Source organism: Astatotilapia calliptera, chromosome 12 (assembly GCF_964374335.1).
Source record: "Astatotilapia calliptera chromosome 12, fAstCal68.1, whole genome shotgun sequence".
NCBI lineage: Eukaryota > Metazoa > Chordata > Actinopteri > Cichliformes > Cichlidae > Astatotilapia > Astatotilapia calliptera.
The window spans coordinates 7,408,352-7,434,965 of record NC_137433.1 but is presented as its reverse complement, the minus strand read 5'-3'; the positions used below and the strand labels follow the sequence as shown (position 1 = coordinate 7,434,965).

At 40.2% G+C, this 26,614-nt stretch overlaps 1 protein-coding gene across 1 annotated transcript in view; it reads right to left on the bottom strand.

Annotated features, from left to right (window-relative positions):
- LOC113027353 (dynein axonemal heavy chain 5-like) overlaps positions 1-6,873 on the bottom strand; it is a 79,143-nt gene extending 72,270 nt beyond the window's left edge. The window contains exons 1-13 of the mRNA XM_080309139.1: positions 6,667-6,873; positions 4,783-4,863; positions 3,730-3,820; positions 3,273-3,418; positions 2,885-3,056; positions 2,406-2,654; positions 2,103-2,299; positions 1,870-1,963; positions 1,256-1,398; positions 964-1,040; positions 758-882; positions 421-656; positions 15-233 (exon numbers count right to left, since the gene is read on the bottom strand). Of these exons, the coding sequence (XP_080165265.1) occupies positions 15-233; positions 421-656; positions 758-882; positions 964-1,040; positions 1,256-1,398; positions 1,870-1,963; positions 2,103-2,299; positions 2,406-2,654; positions 2,885-3,056; positions 3,273-3,418; positions 3,730-3,820; positions 4,783-4,863; positions 6,667-6,873 (2,037 nt within the window). The remainder of the gene's footprint in view (positions 1-14; positions 234-420; positions 657-757; positions 883-963; positions 1,041-1,255; positions 1,399-1,869; positions 1,964-2,102; positions 2,300-2,405; positions 2,655-2,884; positions 3,057-3,272; positions 3,419-3,729; positions 3,821-4,782; positions 4,864-6,666) is intronic.
- Positions 6,874-26,614: the final 19,741 nt, after the last annotated feature.

Here is a 26,614-nt window from a genome sequence, read left to right as displayed (position 1 = left end):
CATAGATACTTTACCTTTTCATAATCTTGATAAAAGTGTTGGCAGTCTTCCAGAAAGGTCTCCACATTGCTGACCAGTTCTTCTCTGAAGTTTGGCTGCAAGGCGACCAGCTCGTTCTGCACCTCTGTGCTCCGGGACAAGAGCTTTTCCCAAGTGTAGCGCAGAGTATCCACTTTTTCAGCCTCCTCTTTAGCCACTGACAGTTCATACTTATGGAGCATGGCATAGGACTCCTGTGAGGAAAAATAAGATACTAAGTCTTCCACCTGACAAAAACTAGAATGTGCAAATGTGTAATTATTTCTTTCTGAGCTTCTTGTACAGACTCATAAAGTCAAACAGCTAAAAATGTCTCTTTCCCACTGTGTGTATTTGTGTGTATAAAAAGAGCTTCGATAAATATGTGATGCTGTGGTTTACCTCTATGGGCCCAACTTGAAAATCAATAGATATCTGGTGCTCTCTGATCTCCTTCAGTGCGGCCATGGCAATACGAATATCATCCAGGTCTTTGATCTGTCGATTCAGTTTCTTTCCTGCTTCATCTACAAAAGCAAAAATGTGCTCCATCTCTGAGCGACATTTCCTGTTACAGTAAAGTCCGTAGTCCACCATCCAATTCTTGATTTCAGCAGAGAGGGACATCTTTAAGGGTGCTGGCAGGAAGTAATATGAGCATGCAGAGAGCATCATTTAACTTGCTGAAAATCTCAAAAATCTCATTCATGCCGGTTTTAAATTTGTAACTTAATAAGACCTGTGAATAGCGCCAAGGCTCCTACAGCAATATACTCTGGTTCAGAGTTTACTTCCAGCTCTAGATCTCGATAGAAAAGAATCTGGCTCTCAAACTCCGATAACAAGGGACTCCCCTCGATAAATCTGTTCAAAACACAAACAAAAATAGCACTAGTGCGATGTCAGATAAGCAGATTTATATAGAAACCATACATTTCAACGTACTTCCTCATGGTCTCTTCACGGTCTTTCCTCCAGATGTGATGGTAACGGCTAAAGTGATGTAGAGCGGTCACCACTTCCTGCACATTAATATCAACAGGAGAATATGAAATGAAGTGCACTTATAGAAAAATAAAAGACATTTATATTCATTAAATATACAGAAATATAGATGAAAATATCTGTTGTAAATGTGGGATAAAGAAATATAAAAAGTGTATGGCATGATTTAATAAAAGACAGCTAAGTTTGGATTAGTTTCATATAAAAAATAGCTTAATTAAGTGCCATGTACCTTTTTACTGGAGGTGATAGAGGTGCTAAGTACAGAGATTAGCTTGGCTATTTCCTTGTTCTCAGACACACTCTTGTAGTAATTTCTGGCTTGGAACGGGATGGCCTGGATCATAGAAGCTGACATGTCTGAGGTACTGCCATCTGAAAATGACAGAATTTCACAGAAAACACATTGAGCAGAAATGATGGACATTATTCTTCCAAATATTAACTTCTGGGCTTTTAAAATAATTATATGTTACAGGTCTTTTTACAAGAGAACATGTTAATAATGGAATTACTTCCATTTAGTTTTTCTCTCTCTGTATATATAATTTCTAAAAGTAAAATGTGCTTTTCATAGTGGAAATTGATTATCCCTGCCGCTTTCTAATTAAATATGTATTTAATTTGCATTAAATATGAAATTCTTGAATATTTTCCTCCCCAAGCAATATTATGTGTTTCTGCCCCTGGTCAGATATTTGCTTGCTCTGCTGAGCTGTAAAATCGAGTTGTAATTGTATGCTGAAAACAGCAAATCTTAAAATTTTAAAAATGAGTGAGCTGACACAGTTGGGAGCTGTTGAAGGTCTGAGGTTAAGCTATGAAAGTGATAATGTTCTCTATTACCAGCCAAGCTTCTGTATGTTGTTGCTCCGTCCTCTGTTTCGCTCTCAGAGCTGTCTTGTTTCAGTGCTGCCATTCGCCTTTCATTCATTTGTCTCTGGAAAGGGGAATGTAAAACCTCCGGGTTTATTTAGTACACTGCTGGACCACGACAATATTAGTTTAAAAAGAGCATTTCTAACAGTTTATTACAGTTATCAAGCTAAATGTCACAAATTGATTTTTCCTTTATTCACCTTAGATATCCTTTCTTTGCTCCACTGGCTGACTCCTTTGCTGACACTGACTACACACTCTACAGCGCGGTTTAGAGCCTGTTGAACCTCCTCCAAAGCTGGAACCATGACAATGTTAGGGATGGAAAGGGTCATGTTTACTCTGAAGATTGCATGGTGATCGCTGCTTTTGCCATGGCTGGTTGGGTCACTTGCAGCTTCAGAGGGAGAGAAGGGTAACACACATAAAGTATTGGAATAGACATTTTATGAGCTTATTTTAAATATTTTAGGCCTTTACAGAAATATAGCAAACAATTAAACAAGACGCACCAGAGAAGTGTATGAGCGAGGACGTATGTATGCGCTTGCGCAACATCTCAAGGGTGTTGCGTGTCACTTTGAGCAAGGCATCCACATTACGGTGGTTGAAGTAGGACAGCAGCTCCTGGGCTTCCTGCTCCATCACTTCCATCAAGTCCCTCTTCTTCTTCCTCCTCACCAACGGAGAAGAAGGACCAACACTAGCAGAACGTAGCAGCGTGTTTCTGGAGAAGAGACGCTCGTCATCACCTAAGAAGGTGACACGTTTACAGTCAATACGAACACCTTCAGCAACACTTCACCTTGAATAAATCAGCATTATAATAAAAGTAAAAACAACAAGGTCCTAAAAAAGGTAATCCCCTTTCCTTTAAAAACCTTTGAACTGCCTTTTTTAACTTGTCTCTTACAGCATTGAATCATAATTATCACACTGTATTGTGTTTGATCGTGAAAGGAAACTGTCAGCATACCTTCACTGTCATTGTGGTCTATGGTCTTGCTCTCTGTGCAGCTTTCTTCCTCAAACTTCTCCACCTCCTCTCTCTGATTGTGGTCAAACTCTAGCAGCATGTTGATCAGTTCATTAGCTGCCTCCTCCACCAGTGAGCTCTTCATGTTCACTTTCTGGGCTTGTCTTATGCAAAGGTCCTAGACACATGCAGATATACAGTTCAGTTCAATGTAATTAATCTTTAGAATAAGAAATAATGTTTAAATACAGAAAAAAGTATTTTAAATGTGTGAGAATTACCAAAACCACTTAATAAATATTGATAGCATCTTTCAGATGTCTGCATAGTTACACAGACTTAGTAGAGAAACAATAACCCAGCGGATACTTTTATTTTATTTGTCTTCGTTTACCCTGGTGGTTTGAACAAACTCCTCACAGGTCACAGGCTCATCCTCTGGCAGGACACACAGGTTGGATATGCTCATCTCCTGCAGTACTGCTTCTATTCTAAACTCCACCAGGTCATTCACTCTGTCCATCAGCAACTCAAGATCAGCTAAACAGACAAAAAAAACCACACAAAAGAGAAAGGGAGGGACACAAACCCACCAAAAATAAGGGAAAGAGGGAAAAATCAAGGGGAACTTGTTATGCGTTTGAACAAAGGAGAGAACAGTGATAAACAGACAATTCAGTATAAAAAAAGACAATGTGTAGAGAGAGAAAGAATCTATTGAATATATGAGTGTTACTTGTGAGAAAGCCACCTATGCAATAAATCCATTAATCACACGCAGCCAGTGCTGAGTTGCAGGAATGTCTCGTGTCAGCGTGTACAGGATCGATCTCGTTACATTTTTTGCTTACCCAACACTTTGTCGATGCGGTCGAGATACTTGTCAATATTCAGAGATGTCCAGTTGAGGGAGGTCAAACCCGGTTGTATAGCCTCATCCACCTGTCAAGTAAGTCATGTATGGTATGATGATGGTGATGCACTTTGTAAGCAACCTGCTGTGACAGTCAGTCTCATACCTGTCACCAGTTTAATGCTTAGAAAAGATTCATGACGAAACCAAGCAACAATAAAAAAGGATCTAACATTTTTTTGTGTGTTCTTCTGACTTACTAGAGACAACTGAAAATAAAAACATAAAATCAAATGAAATCAAATAAAATGAGTCCTATTTTGAACTTTTATGTAATCACATGACGCTCGATCATGGGATGCTGGGTTGGACTGAAATGCAGGACTTTGCAGAGAAATATAAAATCAAAACAAAGCTTTATTAGCTAGCACTGGCAAACATAATTTAGCTAACTGGAGCGCGCACAACATGAAGGATTTGACATCGACATGATAAAGAACAGAGGGAAACCATCCATCCTTAGACTACGATGACTGAGAACCTTCACAGACACATCCATCCATCCATTTTCTTACCCTTATCCGGGGCTGGGTCTTGGGGCAGCAGCCTAAGTAGAGAAGCTGAGACCTCCCTCTCCCCAGTCACCTCCTCCACTACCCAAAGCTCATGACCACAGGTGAGGGTAGGGACAAAAACTAACTTTGAGTCAAGCTCAGTTGCTTTGATCTCTTGCCCAAGATGTTGATTTTTTTTATTTTTACCAAAGTTCATTTTTTGGGTTAAATAAAAAACACTTTTTTGGACTTTAACCTGTGCCTGACTGTCCTTTACTGTTCGGTCAATCACTCTAGGATTCCCAATCCCAGCCGGCCACCTCGCACCAAGGGCGCGTCTCCAGGAGACTAGTTCCAGAGCCCAAGCCATTCACATCCACCATATCTAGCCGCTACCTCTCAACACTCACACACTAACTCAGGCTCCTTCTCCATGAGAGAGGTGACATTCCATGTCCCAATTGCTAGTTTTGGTAGCCGAGGGTCGGTCCACTTACCTTAGCTACATGTGGCATGGCCAGCTGTTCAAAGACACTCTGAATCTTGGCACGCACTCTAGTGTTCTCGCTCAACATCAGCTGAAATGAGATAGATGCATGTTGGAGCATTTTTGCAATCACACAAAAGGGATGAACTGAATTTTTCAGTTGACAATAAAATGGGTTTTTGTCGATTTTAGTCATTTTTAAAAATCTGTGTGGAATTTAAACACAATTCCAGGATGTTTTATACTCCTACAGGGAGTGCAGAATTATTAGGCAAGTTGTATTTTTGAGGAATAATTTTATTATTGAACAACAACCATGTTCTCAATGAACCCAAAAAACTCATTAATATCAAAGCTGAATGTTTTTGGAAGTAGTTTTTAGTTTGTTTTTAGTTTTAGCTATTTTAGGGGGATATCTGTGTGTGCAGGTGACTATTACTGTGCATAATTATTAGGCAACTTAACAAAAAACAAATATATACCCATTTCAATTATTTATTTTTACCAGTGAAACCAATATAACATCTCCACATTCACAAATATACATTTCTGACATTCAAAAACAAAACAAAAACAAATCAGTGACCAATATAGCCACCTTTCTTTGCAAGGACACTCAAAAGCCTGCCATCCATGGATTCTGTCAGTGTTTTGATCTGTTCACCATCAACATTGCGTGCAGCAGCAACCACAGCCTCCCAGACACTGTTCAGAGAGGTGTACTGTTTTCCCTCCTTGTAAATCTCACATTTGATGATGGACCACAGGTTCTCAATGGGGTTCAGATCACGTGAACAAGGTGGCCATGTCATTAGTTTTTCTTCTTTTATACCCTTTCTTGCCAGCCACGCTGTGGAGTACTTGGACGCGTGTGATGGAGCATTGTCCTGCATGGAAATCATGTTTTTCTTGAAGGATGCAGACTTCTTCCTGTACCACTGCTTGAAGAAGGTGTCTTCCAGAAACTGGCAGTAGGACTGGGAGTTGAGCTTGACTCCATCCTCAACCCGAAAAGGCCCCACAAGCTCATCTTTGATGATACCAGCCCAAACCAGTACTCCACCTCCACCTTGCTGGCGTCTGAGTCGGACTGGAGCTCTCTGCCCTTTACCAATCCAGCCACGGGCCCATCCATCTGGCCCATCAAGACTCACTTTCATTTCATCAGTCCATAAAACCTTAGAAAAATCAGTCTTGAGATATTTCTTGGCCCAGTCTTGACGTTTCAGCTTGTGTGTCTTGTTCAGTGGTGGTCGTCTTTCAGCCTTTCTTACCTTGGCCATGTCTCTGAGTATTGCACACCTTGTGCTTTTGGGCACTCCAGTGATGTTGCAGCTCTGAAATATGGCCAAACTGGTGGCAAGTGGCATCTTGGCAGCTGCACGCTTGACTTTTCTCAGTTCATGGGCAGTTATTTTGCGCCTTGGTTTTTCCACACGCTTCTTGCGACCCTGTTGACTATTTTGAATGAAACGCTCGATTGTTCGATGATCACGCTTCAGAAGCTTTGCAATTTTGAGACTGCTGCATCCCTCTGCAAGATATCTCACTATTTTTGACTTTTCTGTGCCTGTCAAGTCCTTCTTTTGACCCATTTTGCCAAAGGAAAGGACGTTGCCTAATAATTATGCACACCTGATATAGGGTGTTGATGTCATTAGACCACACCCCTTCTCATTACAGGGATGCACATCACCTAATATGCTTAATTGGTAGTAGGCTTTCGAGCCTATACAGCTTGGAGTAAGACAACATGCATGAAGAGGATGATGTGGACAAAATACTCATTTGCCTAATAATTCTGCACTCCCTGTAGTTACATGCAGCTTTGATCATTTGGTTGTTCACTGTATGCATTTTTGAAATTTTAGCTACAACTGTGTGCTATGCTCACCTGTATTCTATTGTAGTGTTTCTTAAAGACGTCCTGTTTTTGCAGCAGTAGAAGAGCAAAGGGAGGGATTGCCAAATTCATCTTTGTCATGCAGTTCACCTCTCTGATCTGCGTCAGAATCTCTGGGTCAAAGTTCACAAATAACTCGCCAGTTTCTGGAGATCTGACCAGAAGAGAGGCTTGCAGGCCAACTTTGGCATCCTCCATCTGCGTTGAGGTGTTTAGTGAGGTTTATGTGAAGAGATGCAGGGAAAATGTGTGAATAAGAGGGGAGAAAAGATGTTCATTCAGTTTGTGTTTCAGATCCTCAAACTAATTTTAATGTTAGACAAAGATAACCCAAGTATGGACAAAATGTAGTTTTTTCCAGCAAGAACTGCAATGATTCTTTTATCTCGCTGTAGAAGAACTTTGCCTCTTTCTTGTTTACAGAATTGTTTTAATTCAGCCACACTAGAAGGTTTTCAAGGACAAGTCATGGCAAAACACCTCAATCTGATTTAACTCCAGACTTTGACCGGGCCACTCCAAACCCTTCATTTTGTTTATTTATTTATTTGTCATTTCCACTTTATTTGTCAGTGACCAAGCAAAAACAGAACCTCTGTAGAGAAAGGATGCATTGTACCAGATTTAGCTGCTAGCTTGTTTTCATCTGCAGCTCCTGAGACGTTGAGACATTCATAGGTGGACTTCCTGGTGTTTTTCACATCTGTTGTCCTGCTACATAACCCAATTACACTTCAGTTTGTGCCACTTCAAGGCACAAACTGATGGCCAGACATTGTCCTTCAGGAGCTGGTGTGATATTGCTTTTATGAAATGCTGCATTAGTTTTGTGCTGGATGTCACTCTCATCAGTCCACAAAATATATCGGGGAGCATTAAGATGTTTTTTGGCAGATCTGAGTTTGGCAACAGTGGGACTGATTTGATGAAAGAGTTTTCATAGTTGACAGTTTAGTTTTTACAATGGGGTTTAGTGTTTTAGCAATTCAGAAAAACTCTAATACACCTGTGCTTTTCCCAGCAACTGAGGCTTTTACCCTGCACAGTTTAAGGTATGATAAAGCACTGACCTTATAAATGGCACAAAATACACATTTTAGCTGGGAGCTGGTCATTCACAGGGGAAAGGCTCCATTGTACAACAACAACAACAGTAGTAATAGTAATAATAAATTATTATTAGTCAGGCAAGTATATCATATACCAAACATGCTTCCAAACTAATGACATTTTTTTGCATTCTTCACATCAGGTCAAAATGTACTTTTTTTTAAAAAGTGACTGGCACTGCGGAAATGGATCTACAGCACCACTTAAGAAATTTTAAAGAACTTCTAACAACTTATTTACAGCTTGAAATACGTGTATGACATTTATTACACACAGATTCAGTGAACCCAATCCAAAGAGGAAGTCTGGAAGTCCGCCATTTTGAATGTAAAATGACATTTTGGCACAGTTTTAGTGTTTTCCAGGCATCGCTGGTTTACACATTCGCCTGCAAAGTGAGAGGTCACTGGTTAAATTCCATTTGGTTACTTCAGGAACTTTTTGGGGTTACTTCAGAAAGGGACATCTTCGTCAAAGCCATGTTTGTGGTGGAATTTTGATCATTTATCACTGGACATAAGATTTTCATCTCTAAAAATGTATTTTGTCCAGTCTGTCCCAAACTTCACACTTTTGATGACAGTCTGGCGACGACTACATGCCAATATCTGGTCACACATGGTGCCACAGTTCTCATATAACATTTTAATCAAGACTACCCCACTGTGATTGAAGCATTTCTTGCAAAACAATCATAACCAAACAAAACCTTTCCTGTTCTGTAAATGAACAGTAGGACAAAATGATTACTAGTCATTGCGGAAAGCACAATTAATGTTTTTGTTTACATCGTTGGAACGAGGAAAAATTCCCCCACCACAAAAACAGAAATACTCATGAAAGCAACCTGTAGTGCAAACACGAGGGCTGAATTTATTACTTCCTGCACTAGAAACCTGCCGATGTTGCTGATATGGATAGATCACCAGTCTTCCTTGTCTTTATCTTATTATCTCCTGTTGAGATGTTGCAGCAGAAAATGCAGCCTGGCCTGTTGAAACATTGTTTTTTTTTAGTGTTTCAACTGAAAAAATAGAATGCCTTTGATCCAAATGGAATGCATCTTGTGAAAAAAGGTGACATCTTGTGACATCACAAGATGATGACATAGATCCTTTGTTATGTCATCATCTTGCTGAGAGAAAAAACCCTTAAGTAGGAGCTTTGCTCTGTTAAACTTTAATGCTCAACGGACCTTGACCTGACAGCAAGCAAACCCTTTTTGGAGAGTTTTGAGAGAATTTTACTTAGCAATTCACCGACCAAGCCGACACATTTCACCATGTCAGCTCACCCATCCTTCAGCTCAAATGAGCTTGGATTAGTTAAAGGGAGCATTTTGGGAAAGCACTACAAGGTAGAGGCTTTCCTCGGAGAAGGGGGCTTTGGTATTGTAGCCAAATGTCGTGATACCATGACTAACCGAGCTGTGGCTATTAAAGTGAACAAGAGCCGCCCTGATATTCTGCAACAGGCGAAATTGGAAATTTTCATCCTGGAGCAGCTGCGAAGGTTGGATTCAGATGCCGCCAACATTGTTCAATGGAACGGCTTTTTTCACGACGGAGAGCGGGTTTGCCTGAAATTTGAACTCCTTGATCAATGCCTGAGGGACTACATATGGGACCGGAAAAACCACTGTCTCCCCATAAGCGAAGTCAGGCCAATTTTAGGTCAACTGACAAATGCTCTGTCCCACCTGGGTTCTGTGGGAATGGTGCACGCTGACCTCAAACCTGGAAACATCATGGTTGTAAACCGCCATGAGTCTCCCATCAAAGTCAAACTTATAGACTTTGGCCTCGCATGTCCTGCGTCTGCAGTGATGCCTGGTGACCGTGTGGGGACGGTTGGTTATTGTGCACCTGAGGTTATGCTTGGCCTTCCTTACAATGAAGCAATTGACATGTGGTCTCTGGGGCTGGTAGCTGTGGAGCTTGCTACAGGGCTGCCACTCTACCCTGGAAATGAAGACTATGATGTTTTGAAATTCATCATAGAGACTCAGGGTCAGCCACCAGATCATGTTCTAGACTCTGGCGTCTACACTGAAGACTATTTCATTGAAGACAAAGACAAGCAACAGCGCTGGACATTTAAGACTGACCAACAATTTCAGTATGAGACAGGATATGAGTCCCTGGAGACAAGATGCATAAAACTGACGCGTCTGGATGACCTTGAACAAATAATAATGTTTAGACGAGGACCAGAAGCTGGCCAACGCTTATTTGTCAGCTTAATTAAACAGATGTTGGCCTTGGATGCACACCAGCGGATAACACCCTCGGAGGTTCTCCGGCATCCCTTTTTCAGCCCTAAGAGTTCCCTGTGCATTGACATGAGTGCTGAAATATCACAAAACCCTGTGGTCTTTCAGCACCCTTCAAACTTGGAAAGCAAGAGATCACAGAAAATCAACTGCAGTTTTCAAAACTCGGTTGAATTTTCTCAGCAAGTATTCGTCCACACATCAGCCAGTCCATCATTCAGCTCAGATGAGCTTGAATTAGTTAAAGGGAGCATTTTGGGAAAGCACTACAAGGTAGAGGCTTTCCTCGGAGAAGGGGGCTTTGGTATTGTAGCCAAATGTCGCGACACAACAACCAACCAAGCTGTTGCCATTAAAGTCAACAAGAGCGACCCTGATATTCTGCAACAGGCACATGTGGAAATTTTCATCCTGGAGCAGCTGCGAAGGTTGGATCCAGATGCCGCCAACATTGTTCAATGGAACGGCTTTTTCCACGACGGACAGCGGGTTTGCCTGAAATTTGAACTCCTTGATCAATGCCTGTGGGACTACATAGGGGACCGGAATAAACAGGGTCTCCCCATAAGCGAAGTCAGGCCAATTTTAGGTCAAATCACAAATGCTCTGTCCCACCTGAGTTCTGTGGGAATAGTGCACGCTGACCTCAAACCTGGAAACATCATGGTTGTAAACCGCCATGAGTCTCCCATCAAAGTCAAACTTATAGACTTTGGCCTCGCATGTCCTGCGTCTGCAGTGATACCTGGTGACTTTGTGGGGACGGTTGGTTACTGTGCACCTGAGGTTATGCTTGGCCTTCCTTACAATGAAGCAAGTGACATGTGGTCTCTGGGGCTGGTGGCTGTGGAGCTTGCTACAGGGGTGCCACTCTACCCTTCGGAGAATGACTATGATTATCTGAAATTCATCATAGAGACTCAGGGTCAGCCACCAGATCATGTGCTAGACTCTGGCGTGTACACTGAAAACTATTTCATTGGAGACAAATACAAGCAACAGCGCTGGACATTTAAGACGGAAGAACAATATAAAGACTCTGTTCCAGGGACAGGACATGAATCCCTGGAGACAAGATACATAATACTTACACGTCTGGATGACCTCGAACAGCTAATGATGTTTAGACGAGGACCAGAAGCTGGCCAACGCTTATTTGTCAGCCTAATTAAACAGATGTTGGCCTTGGATGCACACCAGCGGATAACACCCTCTCAGGTTCTCCGGCATCCCTTTTTCAGCCCTGGCCTCTCTAAAAGGTTCCCATGTATCAACATTGAAAGACCATACTGAATCAGTCTCCAGCATGGCATCTTCCACCCTGGACAAAAGTGATAAAAATACAAACTGGGGTTGGAAAATGACATTAACAGCAAATTACAATGCAAAAATTAATTAAGCTGCTCCAAAAATGATCACTTTGGCTTCTTTTTTTTTAATTTTCACTCCCCCCACCCCAACCAGTCGTGGCAGAGGGCTGTCCCTTCCTGAGCCTGGCTCTGTTGAAGGTTTCTTCCTTTTTAAAGGGAGTTTTTCCTTCCCACTGTCGCTAAATGCTTGCTCATAGGGAAATCTTCTGATTGTTGGAGTGGCCAAAACTCTAGGGGAAGTAGCAATTCTTGTGAAAATTAAAAAAAAAAAGCCTACCAATCTTCAAAGCGCAGCAGTGGACACCTTACCATCACATCAGTCCTTCAATCAGACCTAAAACACCACCTTTACAGAAATAAATTCCATACAAATTGGAAATAAATTGCGTAATAATTGTTGTTTTTGATTGTTTATAAATATATAGAGCTACCCTTCAGCCTCCTAGTAGACATACCTGTGTTATGAATGTGAAACTCCTCTGATTTTCAGAAAAGTTGACCTCTGACCTTGAAGTCAAGGTCATTGAGATTTAAGCTTCACAGAGATTTTCAGTAGATGCAACCATGGTATTGACTTGAAAATTCTACACTATCAAAGACTTAGGTGCCCACAGCACCGCGCCATATACAAAAGATTTTTCTATTCATTTATGTATTATTAGTTTATTTATTTCTTCATCCCGCTCTCTCTCTTTTTTTTAATTCACCTTTCTGTTGCGATGCTCTGGACATTTCTAAACCCCACAAGTTCAGCCTCAATTTTCAACCCAATTTTCCTATACTTTCACTTGAACACGTCCAGCCTTCACCTCTCACCGGTCCTCGTCCCCTCTTCTCACAGCTTCCTGTGTGGCCTCCCAAATCAAACACAGGCCCAAATCAGCCGTTTCTTCTTCTCTGTTCATTCTCTCTTCATCTTTTCAGTCTTTTCTTGGCGGTTAACTCCCAGCATGGCAAATATGAACTCAGACAGTCCAATGCAGTGCTTTCACACAGTCATGTCACTGGTACTCTTTCCAGCTTGTAATTCAGAGCACATGTTCCATTAACATACATGCTGCTGGACCCTTCAGTGTTTTAGGTCAGTTGTACTGTCTTCTGCCTGCTGTTAATTCTTCAAATCTACGGTGTTGTTCTGTCTGTTTTCTGTCTTCATCAGGAGATTGACTGTCCTTTAAGCTTCTTCTCAGGATAAGGGCAGGATGAGAGGTGAAGCTGTAAAATTTCAGCCAAAGCCTGGCCTGTTTGTCGTTCCAATTATGTTAATCTATCATTTTGCCGCTGTACTCATCTGAGGTTGAGCCAAGTCCATGGGCACCTGTATTAACACACTAAGACATTTATTTAATATCATTTTCATTACTATTTCTTAGCACTTTCACTCTCTAATTCCTCTGTTTTCCTTTTGAAACGTCTCTCACAAGCTCACAAGCTATATTCAGACTTCCTGCTTCACTTCCTGCCAGACACACACACACACACACACACACACACACACACACACTCTTCACTTTACTGGATTTTCATCCGTTTCTACAGCCTAATCAAGCTCTTATTTTATGTTCACACTCTATATACCCTCTGTAACTCTACTAATTCTAATATAAAAAGAATGCACCCTCAGTACAGAAAAACAGAAAAGTCAGTGATGTACTAATGTAGCAAAAATAGGAAACATTAGAACTGTAAATGTTTTCTTCCTTGTCTGCAGATTAACAGTCCACAGGTTGGGTGCTTGCACTCTGATTCGTTCCCTGGAGATGAAGGAGAGAGAGCTCAGAGGACAGCAAGATGGAGGAGTGAAGGAGAAGGTGGTGCAGCTCAGTGTCCAATCAGGAGTGAGCAGTTCTTTCACCACCTTCATTGCTGTCAACAAAGACAACAGAGAGGCGATCCAAGGACCTCTGCACCGCAGACATATTCTACCACCCTGTGAGGTTTGTTTAAAGCAAACAAAGCAATACCATGAAACTGTTAACAGCAGGATGTCAGAGTCAATAGAGAGGACTCAAAAGAGCAACTTCAAATCAAACTATTTATGTAGTAGGTGTTTCTTTGCCAATGTCTTTCCCCTGCATTAGAAAGTAATAAGCCAGATGGAAGTACAACACACATCTATGCATTTCTATAAAAACTGACCTGCCCTGAACTTATAATCTCTCTCTCTCTCTCTTTGTTTTTCCTTAAAGTGATGGCTGTCCATTCGTCCTGTAAAAGTTGTAAATATAAACCTGAATGAATGGGAGTAGAAACTGTGTGTGCGCATGAAGACATGCTTGTGTCGCTGAGATTGAACAGATTTATGTATGTTCACGTAGCCAAGTGATAATCATATATAATAATCACTGAATAGTAATAATGTTATTGAACAGGTTAAACATTTAGATATCACAAAAAGTTGCAAAAAAGCAAAAAAAAACCCCACACACAGCTGTGAAGTCAGCTGCACATGAATAACATTAGTACAATGACAACTTTAATCAGAGTGAGTTCAGAAGATCCAAAAGTGGGACACTAAAAACAAGCTAGTGAAAGCAAAAAGTGACTTTGAAAAATTTATTTCATAGAATTAAAGCACTGATAGGAAAAAAAACTAAACATGAGAAGAATGGCAATCCTGCAGCGACCAATCAAAGAAGACTGTAATGGCTGCATTGTAAAGAAGTGAGTGAAGAAAGCTGATTTTTTTTTAGTTTTTCTGAGATATGCAGAGTTTTAACGAACAATTTGAACACTATTATTCATTTACATTATTTGTTCTCAACAGAGATGGGCAGTAATGCGTTACAAGTAACGTGTTACTGTAATCCGATTACAGGCACTTGCCCTGGTGGCCATTCTTTCAGTGGGCATTTCTCAACAACAACTACAAACACTAGTGAAGTGAATGGGCATTTAATTAAATAATGAAACATTTAATTCAATAATTAATGGCATATTTAATTCATTCATTTTGTCACTCCTGGCCCTCCACACCTCACTGCCATGATTGTTTGTGTAGTTATTGGATTCTAAAACTACTAGAATAGAATAGAAAACACATAAGATGCAGTCTCTGTTTTTTCTTCACCTTATTAATTTGAACTGAACTGAAATAAATCCGTTCTTTTCTGTATGGTAATGACTAGGACCTGTCCCAGCTGTCTCTGGTGGATTCAGTATTGTCTCCAATGTTTCTGATAACTTCCAGTTTGGGAAGTTTCCCATGCAGGTGAGGAATGCAGTGACTGACAGACTACCCCTCCTTCATTTAGGACCCATGCCAAACACTGAGTAAAGACTTCCTTGCATTAAACCTGCATAGCTGTTTTCACATTTATAACAAATCACCTAAGTGACCGGCAGTGATTGTATAGTGCTCTGAGTTGTTGCCTAAACAAGCCCTCTTCAAATCGGAGTTACAGCAGAGAGAATATGGCACTGAAGCAATGATGACAGCTTTAATAACCTATTTTATCTTCAATTATTCTTGTATGAAATTCTCTTAAAGTAGCAACTGAATTTCAACCAACTCAGCTAGCTCTGCATATTTTATTTCCTCTGTTAAAATAAAATGTGGCGGAGCCCAGCTGTAATTGTACCTTGCATTAATATGGTGTATTATTGATGGTGACACAGCACTGCTTAGCATGTCGTCCTGAATCTCAGGTGTGCCAATGACCTGTGCAGTATATGAGGCACTAAAATCCTGGTGGATTTCTGGGATACGAACAGGACGGAGTCATGTGAGCTCTATCAATATTGCACCACTTACGTCTCAGACCTGTATTTATGTATTTATGCACTGAAATCGCGCTGTAATATCCAGTTAACTGTCCACATTTGTACTCTGTTTTTCCATTTATTATATTTTTTTTCATTAATTTGTCTGAAAAAAGATCCACGTAGTAACCAAAGAGAGACTAAATCAATGGTCTCTAATAGCAGCCAAATTATAAGAGCTTTCATTAGTGATGGTGAGATGAAGCCTTGTGATGAACTGAAGCTTTCCATCCAACTGGTCGACTCATGGTTCGAAGCATTGTGACGATTCATTGGCTCTACTGCGCCATCAAGTGGACGATTAAAGTCAGACAGGCTCAATGATTATAATGATGTGATGTGTAAACCTCTAAACTTACAGTTTTTTCTGAATGCTTAAACCCTAACTGTGATTCCTGTAGCACAATCTCTAAAACTATTCAGACTTATAGCAAAACCACTCACTGAGTTTGCAAAACTAAAAGCACATAAACTGCTTTGCACTCAGTTTGCAATTTTGTAACACACACTTTGCAAAACGGTAGGCACAATTCACTGCACAACACTCAATTACCAAATTTCCAACACACTCCTAGCAAAAGTATACACATGTATGGCTATCATTAACACTAATTTGCCAACTGTCTGGCACACTTTCACATGTGAAAACTTTTTTAGATAATTAGTTCACTTTGCAATCAGCCTAAGCACTATAATACAGGTAAGCTGTGTGTGCGGAGTACAATGGAGGGAGCAGAAAGAGTGAGAAGTAGAGGAGGCCGAGGAAGAGGACGTGGAGGTGAAGAAGTAGGATGAAGAGGACGACAAGGACAAGGAGGAGCAAGAGGAAGACGAGGAGGGGGGAGAGGAAGATGAGGAGGGGGGAGAGGAGGAAGAGTAAGAAATAGAATTGCTGATGACAATAGTGGACCATGTAATCAACCGTGTAATCAACCGTGGAATGACCCTGAGGGTAGCTGGCCAACGGGTCCAGCCTAACTCGAGTCGCTACACTGTAGCAAGCATCATAAGGACATCTTGAAATGAGAATCGGTTAGTACAGTCACTTCGCACAAAGATTTGTAGCACTGCCATATGCCAATGAGAAACACACCAATACCATTGATGTAAAAATACTGAAATTGTTACTTTACAGAATTGCTAGATGACCAGATGCTGGGGGCAGAGGAAGCATGTTCACTGCAGACCAAGTAACCCATATAGTCATTATGGCGATTGCAAATAATCCTATACTTGGAAATGAACACTTGTGTTTGTTTTGATGTGTTTCAAGTACACCAGTACTTGAAGTTTGGATCCCTCTATGCTTATGGATCTATGACAGAAGTATGAGCTCAAACTGACATAGCCTACCTTGTGCACAGAGAAAGCAAAAGCCAGATGTGTTTTGTATTCATACCATCAGTGTGCAGTTGGCGCATTGTGTGCTTAGTAGATGATGGCTTGTGTGTACTGTTTGATACGGAAACACCATTTTTACGAAGGTGTGAAGAGTTAATCTAGCTGTGTTTGCTTTTGCAAGAGAACTACAATGTTTTGATTATTGGGTGACAGGTTTTCTTATTTGTGTGAAGAGTTTTGCAAAATTAGCCAATAGTTACAAAAAATGTGCTTAGGCATTCAGAAAAAACTGTAATAAACTAAAAGACAGAAATCAGATTATAAGATCTGTGGTGTTGTTGATTTATATTATGGTACTTATCATTTGTGATATTTATTACTGTGTGCATACTTTATTAGGAGAGATGAGATTAAATGTTGTCAGACAAATATTCTCTTCCTTGCTGGTTCCATCGAAGGAGAAATGTTCAAGTAAGTATGTAACTGGGACGTAATCCAATTCCACAACACAATGTGACGGGGAATCAGCTGTGTTTTGCTGCCCAATTTATTTAGAATCTGGTGCAAACCGGCGAGCCAGTTCCTGAATCAGTCACGTGGTACGGACTGCCCGCGAGGCCTCGAACATCACTGCATACGTAATCAAAGCAAGCCTCGATACGCGCTTTACAAAACTACCACGAGATTACCCGACACACGCTTCAAAGCTTCGACACACAGGAGACATCACTACTGCACACAGCCTTCACACGACAACAGGTGCACCACACTGCTAAGTGTGTTTTGTGTTTAGAGTTTTGCTAAATGGGAGACTGAGCTTTGAATAGTGTTTAAGATTGGTGATTTTAAGCTAGCGATTGAATTGTGTTTTCAGATGAAAGCGCTTATAACCTTCTCCCAAAGTAGAGTACTCTTCCTCCACCCAAACCTAAAATGTATATTTCTAAATACAGGGAAGCAATTGTATTAGAAAATAAATATAAAAATGAACACAGGACCATGGTGCCAAGAACAGTTAAGGCCCCATCTCATCGCGAAATGTGCCCACAGAGGCCAGAAGGCGAAAAACCTGAACACACATTCAGGAAAAAACCAGAACACACAGGCATGAAGAAAGTCATGGCTCAACCTGCTTGTGTGGATACACGCAAAGGGGACAAGCAGCTCCTTGAGAAATCTGGACTTGTCCCCTTTTATTTACAGAAAAACGATTACAGAATCGTTCCAGGCTACCTGCGTAGAAGAAAGGCAGAGAAAGAAAAGGCTAAGCAGGACAATGATGCCTGGTTAACAAAACAACAGGAAACAGTTAAACCACTGGCCGAACAGGAGAAACAAAACATTCTCCAGGGCCTAAAGAGGAGGTTTAATGAGCTAAACTTTGAATATCAATCCCTCCCTTTTACTATCTCCCCTTCACAGCACAAAAAATACAATTACAAAATGTTTCTCGAAGAGGCAATGAGTCAAGTTGAAAAAGACATTGCCCTTTTTGAGGAACATAAATACATTTACGTAGGCAGGGAAGATGCATCTGACGAACAACAGTTACAGCGGACTCCACTGCCACCCATTAGACCGAAAAAGACAAAGTTGACACCCGCTCCTCAAGTCACACAACCAACGAAAAAGGAAACTTTCTCGACCGACAACCTACCACCTTTTCGTAGGATGTGTGTTCCACCTATATCCAGAAGTGGAAAGCAACCTATTCCCATGACTGAGAACCTTCACAGACAACCTATTCCCACCCAACTAGTTATAATTCCACGACCTAGTCCTGTCCCTCTGCCACCTATTTGTAAAAAAGCTGAATCTACACCCCGACCACCTGTAAGACCTCCAATGAAACGAGGTGTAACACCCATCCTTCCACCCATTTCCACCAAAAAGCTGTAGTGCTGTACCGTTAGAGTAGTTTTTTAACTACCTAACCCCCAACCGGTCTTGACAGAAGCCGCACCATCTGAGCCTGGTTCTGTCGAAGGTTTCTTCTTTTTAAGACAAAGGAGTTTTTCCTTCCCACCGTCGCCCAGTGCTTGCTCAGATGAGATCATTTGATTGTTGGGGTTTTCTTAAACATAAATTGGCCTATTGAAAAAATGTAGTGGTTCTTACTACATTTTATTTTCAATAGACCAATTTATGTTCAAAAAAAAAAAATTACAGCAGAAAAGAAAGCATGGGAGACATCTGATGCATTTCATTGCTTTTTAAAAAATAATTTATAATTTATCTGGAACAAATAAAAGAAAGTAAAAATAATCTTTTGTGGATTCTTTTTCTTCAATAAGTAGTAGAATAGGCAGTTCTTTATACATAAAGCGTAGTGTTTTGTTAAAAAATAAAGTGGCACAGCGGCACTGTGTTAAAGGCCTGTGTTTTTACCATCAGCGTGACAGCACCGTGCCGCCTTTGCAGTTTTAAGGCCCAGGGAAACAAGCCTGCCAGCGCTCTGTAGCGGCTGTGACCGCTGCCGATAAGGAAAGGCTGCTCTTCATAGAGGACTCAAGCTCGGGGAAACGTTTTCTGGTCGACTCTGGCTCCCAGAAGAGCCTCTGGAACTCTTGTGTCGTCTTTACAATGGTATATTATTTAATCTCAAAAAAAACAAAATAAAAAAAAATTGGAGATTTCCCGTATCACATAACATGTGCAGGTACACTGGTACAGCACATGTGAGCGAAATTCTTATGTGTGTGCAACAGAGGTGTGCAAAATACAATAACATAAGAACAAGCAAAATATACGAATGGGTAAATCTGAGAATTATAAGAATAAATATATGTACAAATATAAGAGTGTATGTTAGGGCTGTTCGATATAACGATATATATCAAATGACAATATAAAAATGTCTATCGTTTCCTATTACGCTATCGTTTGTTTCGTGATGTCGTAAAATAAACTGTTTACAGCAGTATTTTTCATCGTTTTCACGGTCACCTTAGTGGCTATATTAATTTCTTAAAGTTCTCTCTTTCTCTTATATTTAATATAACCACACTATGGGCGGGCAAGTGCCTGTTTTTACGTGTTTTCGTTAGCAACAATGACGGTAAAACCATCGCGTGGTTCCGCTGTACGCTTGTTTGTTTTCCACGTAAACCTTTCACAATAAAGCTCAAGATCCTGTTGAGACTTTTCAAAACAAACTGAATCACATGAGAGAGTATGCAGAGTTTACAGATGAGAAGCAAACAAAGAGCCGTCAGACTCAAACTATATGTATACACCTGCCCGCCTTCGTAAACAACTAAATGCTATGTTGCCCTATCATTTTTTGATTGGTCCACATGGTATATTTTTTCACCAATAGGAAAGGCTGGGGGAGTTGGGAGGGGGACTGAGTGCTTTCTAGTGTTTTTCCTTATAAAAACCGTTTCTTCCCGCAGTAAATATAAACAACGATAGTATTCAGGAAGAAAACCTGCATATATTATACTGAACATAAAGTTGTTTGCAAAACTTGTGCATAATTTTTACAAATGTACAACTTCTATTCGCATTTCAAGTTATGAAAACAATTCCTTAAACATGTTTGTGGCTTTTACAGTAAAAATGACAAGTATTTTCTACTCGGATTTTGAATTTTTTTTGTCTGAATTTAGATCTATTGTGCAAATATAGTATAAATGAAAAATTAACTCAAATTTCAGATATTTGAGGTTGTGCCAAAAAAAAAAAGAAGAAGATTTTTTTAAAGGTGAAATATAGAGGTAAAATCTAAAGTAGTCAAAAACGGCCAATTATACTCTGGACCCCAGAGGGTTACTAAATACATTTACATGTCTTGGTGACTGCAGCTGGAACCTTGGCAAAAAGTGTATGTGTGTGTGTGGAATGCTAGCTACCAGCATTCATAATATAATAGTTACAATAGCAACAGTAACCAGGGGGGTGGGGCTTAAATGACAGAACAAAGACAGGCTACTATGATGTCACATGCCAGGCCACCATGATGTCACATGCCAGGCCATAAAAATCTATAAATAGGGGTGCCTCGACACACAGTTGTAGAATTCCCTTGCAGGTGAATTTAAGCTAGCGATTGAATTGTGTTTTCAGATGAAAGCGCTTATAACCTTCTCCCAAAGTAGAGTACTCTTCCTCCACCCAAACCTAAAATGTATATTTCTAAATACAGGGAAGCAATTGTATTAGAAAATAAATATAAAAATGAACACAGGACCATGGTGCCAAGAACAGTTAAGGCCCCATCTCATCGCGAAATGTGCCCACAGAGGCCAGAAGGCGAAAAACCTGAACACACATTCAGGAAAAAACCAGAACACACAGGCATGAAGAAAGTCATGGCTCAACCTGCTTGTGTGGATACACGCAAAGGGGACAAGCAGCTCCTTGAGAAATCTGGACTTGTCCCCTTTTATTTACAGAAAAACGATTACAGAATCGTTCCAGGCTACCTGCGTAGAAGAAAGGCAGAGAAAGAAAAGGCTAAGCAGGACAATGATGCCTGGTTAACAAAACAACAGGAAACAGTTAAACCACTGGCCGAACAGGAGAAACAAAACATTCTCCAGGGCCTAAAGAGGAGGTTTAATGAGCTAAACTTTGAATATCAATCCCTCCCTTTTACTATCTCCCCTTCACAGCACAAAAAATACAATTACAAAATGTTTCTCGAAGAGGCAATGAGTCAAGTTGAAAAAGACATTGCCCTTTTTGAGGAACATAAATACATTTACGTAGGCAGGGAAGATGCATCTGACGAACAACAGTTACAGCGGACTCCACTGCCACCCATTAGACCGAAAAAGACAAAGTTGACACCCGCTCCTCAAGTCACACAACCAACGAAAAAGGAAACTTTCTCGACCGACAACCTACCACCTTTTCGTAGGATGTGTGTTCCACCTATATCCAGAAGTGGAAAGCAACCTATTCCCATGACTGAGAACCTTCACAGACAACCTATTCCCACCCAACTAGTTATAATTCCACGACCTAGTCCTGTCCCTCTGCCACCTATTTGTAAAAAAGCTGAATCTACACCCCGACCACCTGTAAGACCTCCAATGAAACGAGGTGTAACACCCATCCTTCCACCCATTTCCACCAAAAAGCTGTAGTGCTGTACCGTTAGAGTAGTTTTTTAACTACCTAACCCCCAACCGGTCTTGACAGAAGCCGCACCATCTGAGCCTGGTTCTGTCGAAGGTTTCTTCTTTTTAAGACAAAGGAGTTTTTCCTTCCCACCGTCGCCCAGTGCTTGCTCAGATGAGATCATTTGATTGTTGGGGTTTTCTTAAACATAAATTGGCCTATTGAAAAAATGTAGTGGTTCTTACTACATTTTATTTTCAATAGACCAATTTATGTTCAAAAAAAAAAATTACAGCAGAAAAGAAAGCATGGGAGACATCTGATGCATTTCATTGCTTTTTAAAAAATAATTTATAATTTATCTGGAACAAATAAAAGAAAGTAAAAATAATCTTTTGTGGATTCTTTTTCTTCAATAAGTAGTAGAATAGGCAGTTCTTTATACATAAAGCGTAGTGTTTTGTTAAAAAATAAAGTGGCACAGCGGCACTGTGTTAAAGGCCTGTGTTTTTACCATCAGCGTGACAGCACCGTGCCGCCTTTGCAGTTTTAAGGCCCAGGGAAACAAGCCTGCCAGCGCTCTGTAGCGGCTGTGACCGCTGCCGATAAGGAAAGGCTGCTCTTCATAGAGGACTCAAGCTCGGGGAAACGTTTTCTGGTCGACTCTGGCTCCCAGAAGAGCCTCTGGAACTCTTGTGTCGTCTTTACAATGGTATATTATTTAATCTCAAAAAAAACAAAATAAAAAAAAATTGGAGATTTCCCGTATCACATAACATGTGCAGGTACACTGGTACAGCACATGTGAGCGAAATTCTTATGTGTGTGCAACAGAGGTGTGCAAAATACAATAACATAAGAACAAGCAAAATATACGAATGGGTAAATCTGAGAATTATAAGAATAAATATATGTACAAATATAAGAGTGTATGTTAGGGCTGTTCGATATAACGATATATATCAAATGACAATATAAAAATGTCTATCGTTTCCTATTACGCTATCGTTTGTTTCGTGATGTCGTAAAATAAACTGTTTACAGCAGTATTTTTCATCGTTTTCACGGTCACCTTAGTGGCTATATTAATTTCTTAAAGTTCTCTCTTTCTCTTATATTTAATATAACCACACTATGGGCGGGCAAGTGCCTGTTTTTACGTGTTTTCGTTAGCAACAATGACGGTAAAACCATCGCGTGGTTCCGCTGTACGCTTGTTTGTTTTCCACGTAAACCTTTCACAATAAAGCTCAAGATCCTGTTGAGACTTTTCAAAACAAACTGAATCACATGAGAGAGTATGCAGAGTTTACAGATGAGAAGCAAACAAAGAGCCGTCAGACTCAAACTATATGTATACACCTGCCCGCCTTCGTAAACAACTAAATGCTATGTTGCCCTATCATTTTTTGATTGGTCCACATGGTATATTTTTTCACCAATAGGAAAGGCTGGGGGAGTTGGGAGGGGGACTGAGTGCTTTCTAGTGTTTTTCCTTATAAAAACCGTTTCTTCCCGCAGTAAATATAAACAACGATAGTATTCAGGAAGAAAACCTGCATATATTATACTGAACATAAAGTTGTTTGCAAAACTTGTGCATAATTTTTACAAATGTACAACTTCTATTCGCATTTCAAGTTATGAAAACAATTCCTTAAACATGTTTGTGGCTTTTACAGTAAAAATGACAAGTATTTTCTACTCGGATTTTGAATTTTTTTTGTCTGAATTTAGATCTATTGTGCAAATATAGTATAAATGAAAAATTAACTCAAATTTCAGATATTTGAGGTTGTGCCAAAAAAAAAAAGAAGAAGATTTTTTTAAAGGTGAAATATAGAGGTAAAATCTAAAGTAGTCAAAAACGGCCAATTATACTCTGGACCCCAGAGGGTTACTAAATACATTTACATGTCTTGGTGACTGCAGCTGGAACCTTGGCAAAAAGTGTATGTGTGTGTGTGGAATGCTAGCTACCAGCATTCATAATATAATAGTTACAATAGCAACAGTAACCAGGGGGGTGGGGCTTAAATGACAGAACAAAGACAGGCTACTATGATGTCACATGCCAGGCCACCATGATGTCACATGCCAGGCCATAAAAATCTATAAATAGGGGTGCCTCGACACACAGTTGTAGAATTCCCTTGCAGGTGAATTTAAGCTAGCGATTGAATTGTGTTTTCAGATGAAAGCGCTTATAACCTTCTCCCAAAGTAGAGTACTCTTCCTCCACCCAAACCTAAAATGTATATTTCTAAATACAGGGAAGCAATTGTATTAGAAAATAAATATAAAAATGAACACAGGACCATGGTGCCAAGAACAGTTAAGGCCCCATCTCATCGCGAAATGTGCCCACAGAGGCCAGAAGGCGAAAAACCTGAACACACATTCAGGAAAAAACCAGAACACACAGGCATGAAGAAAGTCATGGCTCAACCTGCTTGTGTGGATACACGCAAAGGGGACAAGCAGCTCCTTGAGAAATCTGGACTTGTCCCCTTTTATTTACAGAAAAACGATTACAGAATCGTTCCAGGCTACCTGCGTAGAAGAAAGGCAGAGAAAGAAAAGGCTAAGCAGGACAATGATGCCTGGTTAACAAAACAACAGGAAACAGTTAAACCACTGGCCGAACAGGAGAAACAAAACATTCTCCAGGGCCTAAAGAGGAGGTTTAATGAGCTAAACTTTGAATATCAGTCCCTCCCTTTTACTATCTCCCCTTCACAGCACAAAAAATACAATTACAAAATGTTTCTCGAAGAGGCAATGAGTCAAGTTGAAAAAGACATTGCCCTTTTTGAGGAACATAAATACATTTACGTAGGCAGGGAAGATGCATCTGACGAACAACAGTTACAGCGGACTCCACTGCCACCCATTAGACCGAAAAAGACAAAGTTGACACCCGCTCCTCAAGTCACACAACCAACGAAAAAGGAAACTTTCTCGACCGACAACCTACCACCTTTTCGTAGGATGTGTGTTCCACCTATATCCAGAAGTGGAAAGCAACCTATTCCCATGACTGAGAACCTTCACAGACAACCTATTCCCACCCAACTAGTTATAATTCCACGACCTAGTCCTGTCCCTCTGCCACCTATTTGTAAAAAAGCTGAATCTACACCCCGACCACCTGTAAGACCTCCAATGAAACGAGGTGTAACACCCATCCTTCCACCCATTTCCACCAAAAAGCTGTAGTGCTGTACCGTTAGAGTAGTTTTTTAACTACCTAACCCCCAACCGGTCTTGACAGAAGCCGCACCATCTGAGCCTGGTTCTGTCGAAGGTTTCTTCTTTTTAAGACAAAGGAGTTTTTCCTTCCCACCGTCGCCCAGTGCTTGCTCAGATGAGATCATTTGATTGTTGGGGTTTTCTTAAACATAAATTGGCCTATTGAAAAAATGTAGTGGTTCTTACTACATTTTATTTTCAATAGACCAATTTATGTTCAAAAAAAAAAATTACAGCAGAAAAGAAAGCATGGGAGACATCTGATGCATTTCATTGCTTTTTAAAAAATAATTTATAATTTATCTGGAACAAATAAAAGAAAGTAAAAATAATCTTTTGTGGATTCTTTTTCTTCAATAAGTAGTAGAATAGGCAGTTCTTTATACATAAAGCGTAGTGTTTTGTTAAAAAATAAAGTGGCACAGCGGCACTGTGTTAAAGGCCTGTGTTTTTACCATCAGCGTGACAGCACCGTGCCGCCTTTGCAGTTTTAAGGCCCAGGGAAACAAGCCTGCCAGCGCTCTGTAGCGGCTGTGACCGCTGCCGATAAGGAAAGGCTGCTCTTCATAGAGGACTCAAGCTCAGGGAAACGTTTTCTGGTCGACTCTGGCTCCCAGAAGAGCCTCTGGAACTCTTGTGTCGTCTTTACAATGGTATATTATTTAATCTCAAAAAAAACAAAATAAAAAAAAATTGGAGATTTCCCGTATCACATAACATGTGCAGGTACACTGGTACAGCACATGTGAGCGAAATTCTTATGTGTGTGCAACAGAGGTGTGCAAAATACAATAACATAAGAACAAGCAAAATATACGAATGGGTAAATCTGAGAATTATAAGAATAAATATATGTACAAATATAAGAGTGTATGTTAGGGCTGTTCGATATAACGATATATATCAAATGACAATATAAAAATGTCTATCGTTTCCTATTACGCTATCGTTTGTTTCGTGATGTCGTAAAATAAACTGTTTACAGCAGTATTTTTCATCGTTTTCACGGTCACCTTAGTGGCTATATTAATTTCTTAAAGTTCTCTCTTTCTCTTATATTTAATATAACCACACTATGGGCGGGCAAGTGCCTGTTTTTACGTGTTTTCGTTAGCAACAATGACGGTAAAACCATCGCGTGGTTCCGCTGTACGCTTGTTTGTTTTCCACGTAAACCTTTCACAATAAAGCTCAAGATCCTGTTGAGACTTTTCAAAACAAACTGAATCACATGAGAGAGTATGCAGAGTTTACAGATGAGAAGCAAACAAAGAGCCGTCAGACTCAAACTATATGTATACACCTGCCCGCCTTCGTAAACAACTAAATGCTATGTTGCCCTATCATTTTTTGATTGGTCCACATGGTATATTTTTTCACCAATAGGAAAGGCTGGGGGAGTTGGGAGGGGGACTGAGTGCTTTCTAGTGTTTTTCCTTATAAAAACCGTTTCTTCCCGCAGTAAATATAAACAACGATAGTATTCAGGAAGAAAACCTGCATATATTATACTGAACATAAAGTTGTTTGCAAAACTTGTGCATAATTTTTACAAATGTACAACTTCTATTCGCATTTCAAGTTATGAAAACAATTCCTTAAACATGTTTGTGGCTTTTACAGTAAAAATGACAAGTATTTTCTACTCGGATTTTGAATTTTTTTTGTCTGAATTTAGATCTATTGTGCAAATATAGTATAAATGAAAAATTAACTCAAATTTCAGATATTTGAGGTTGTGCCAAAAAAAAAAAGAAGAAGATTT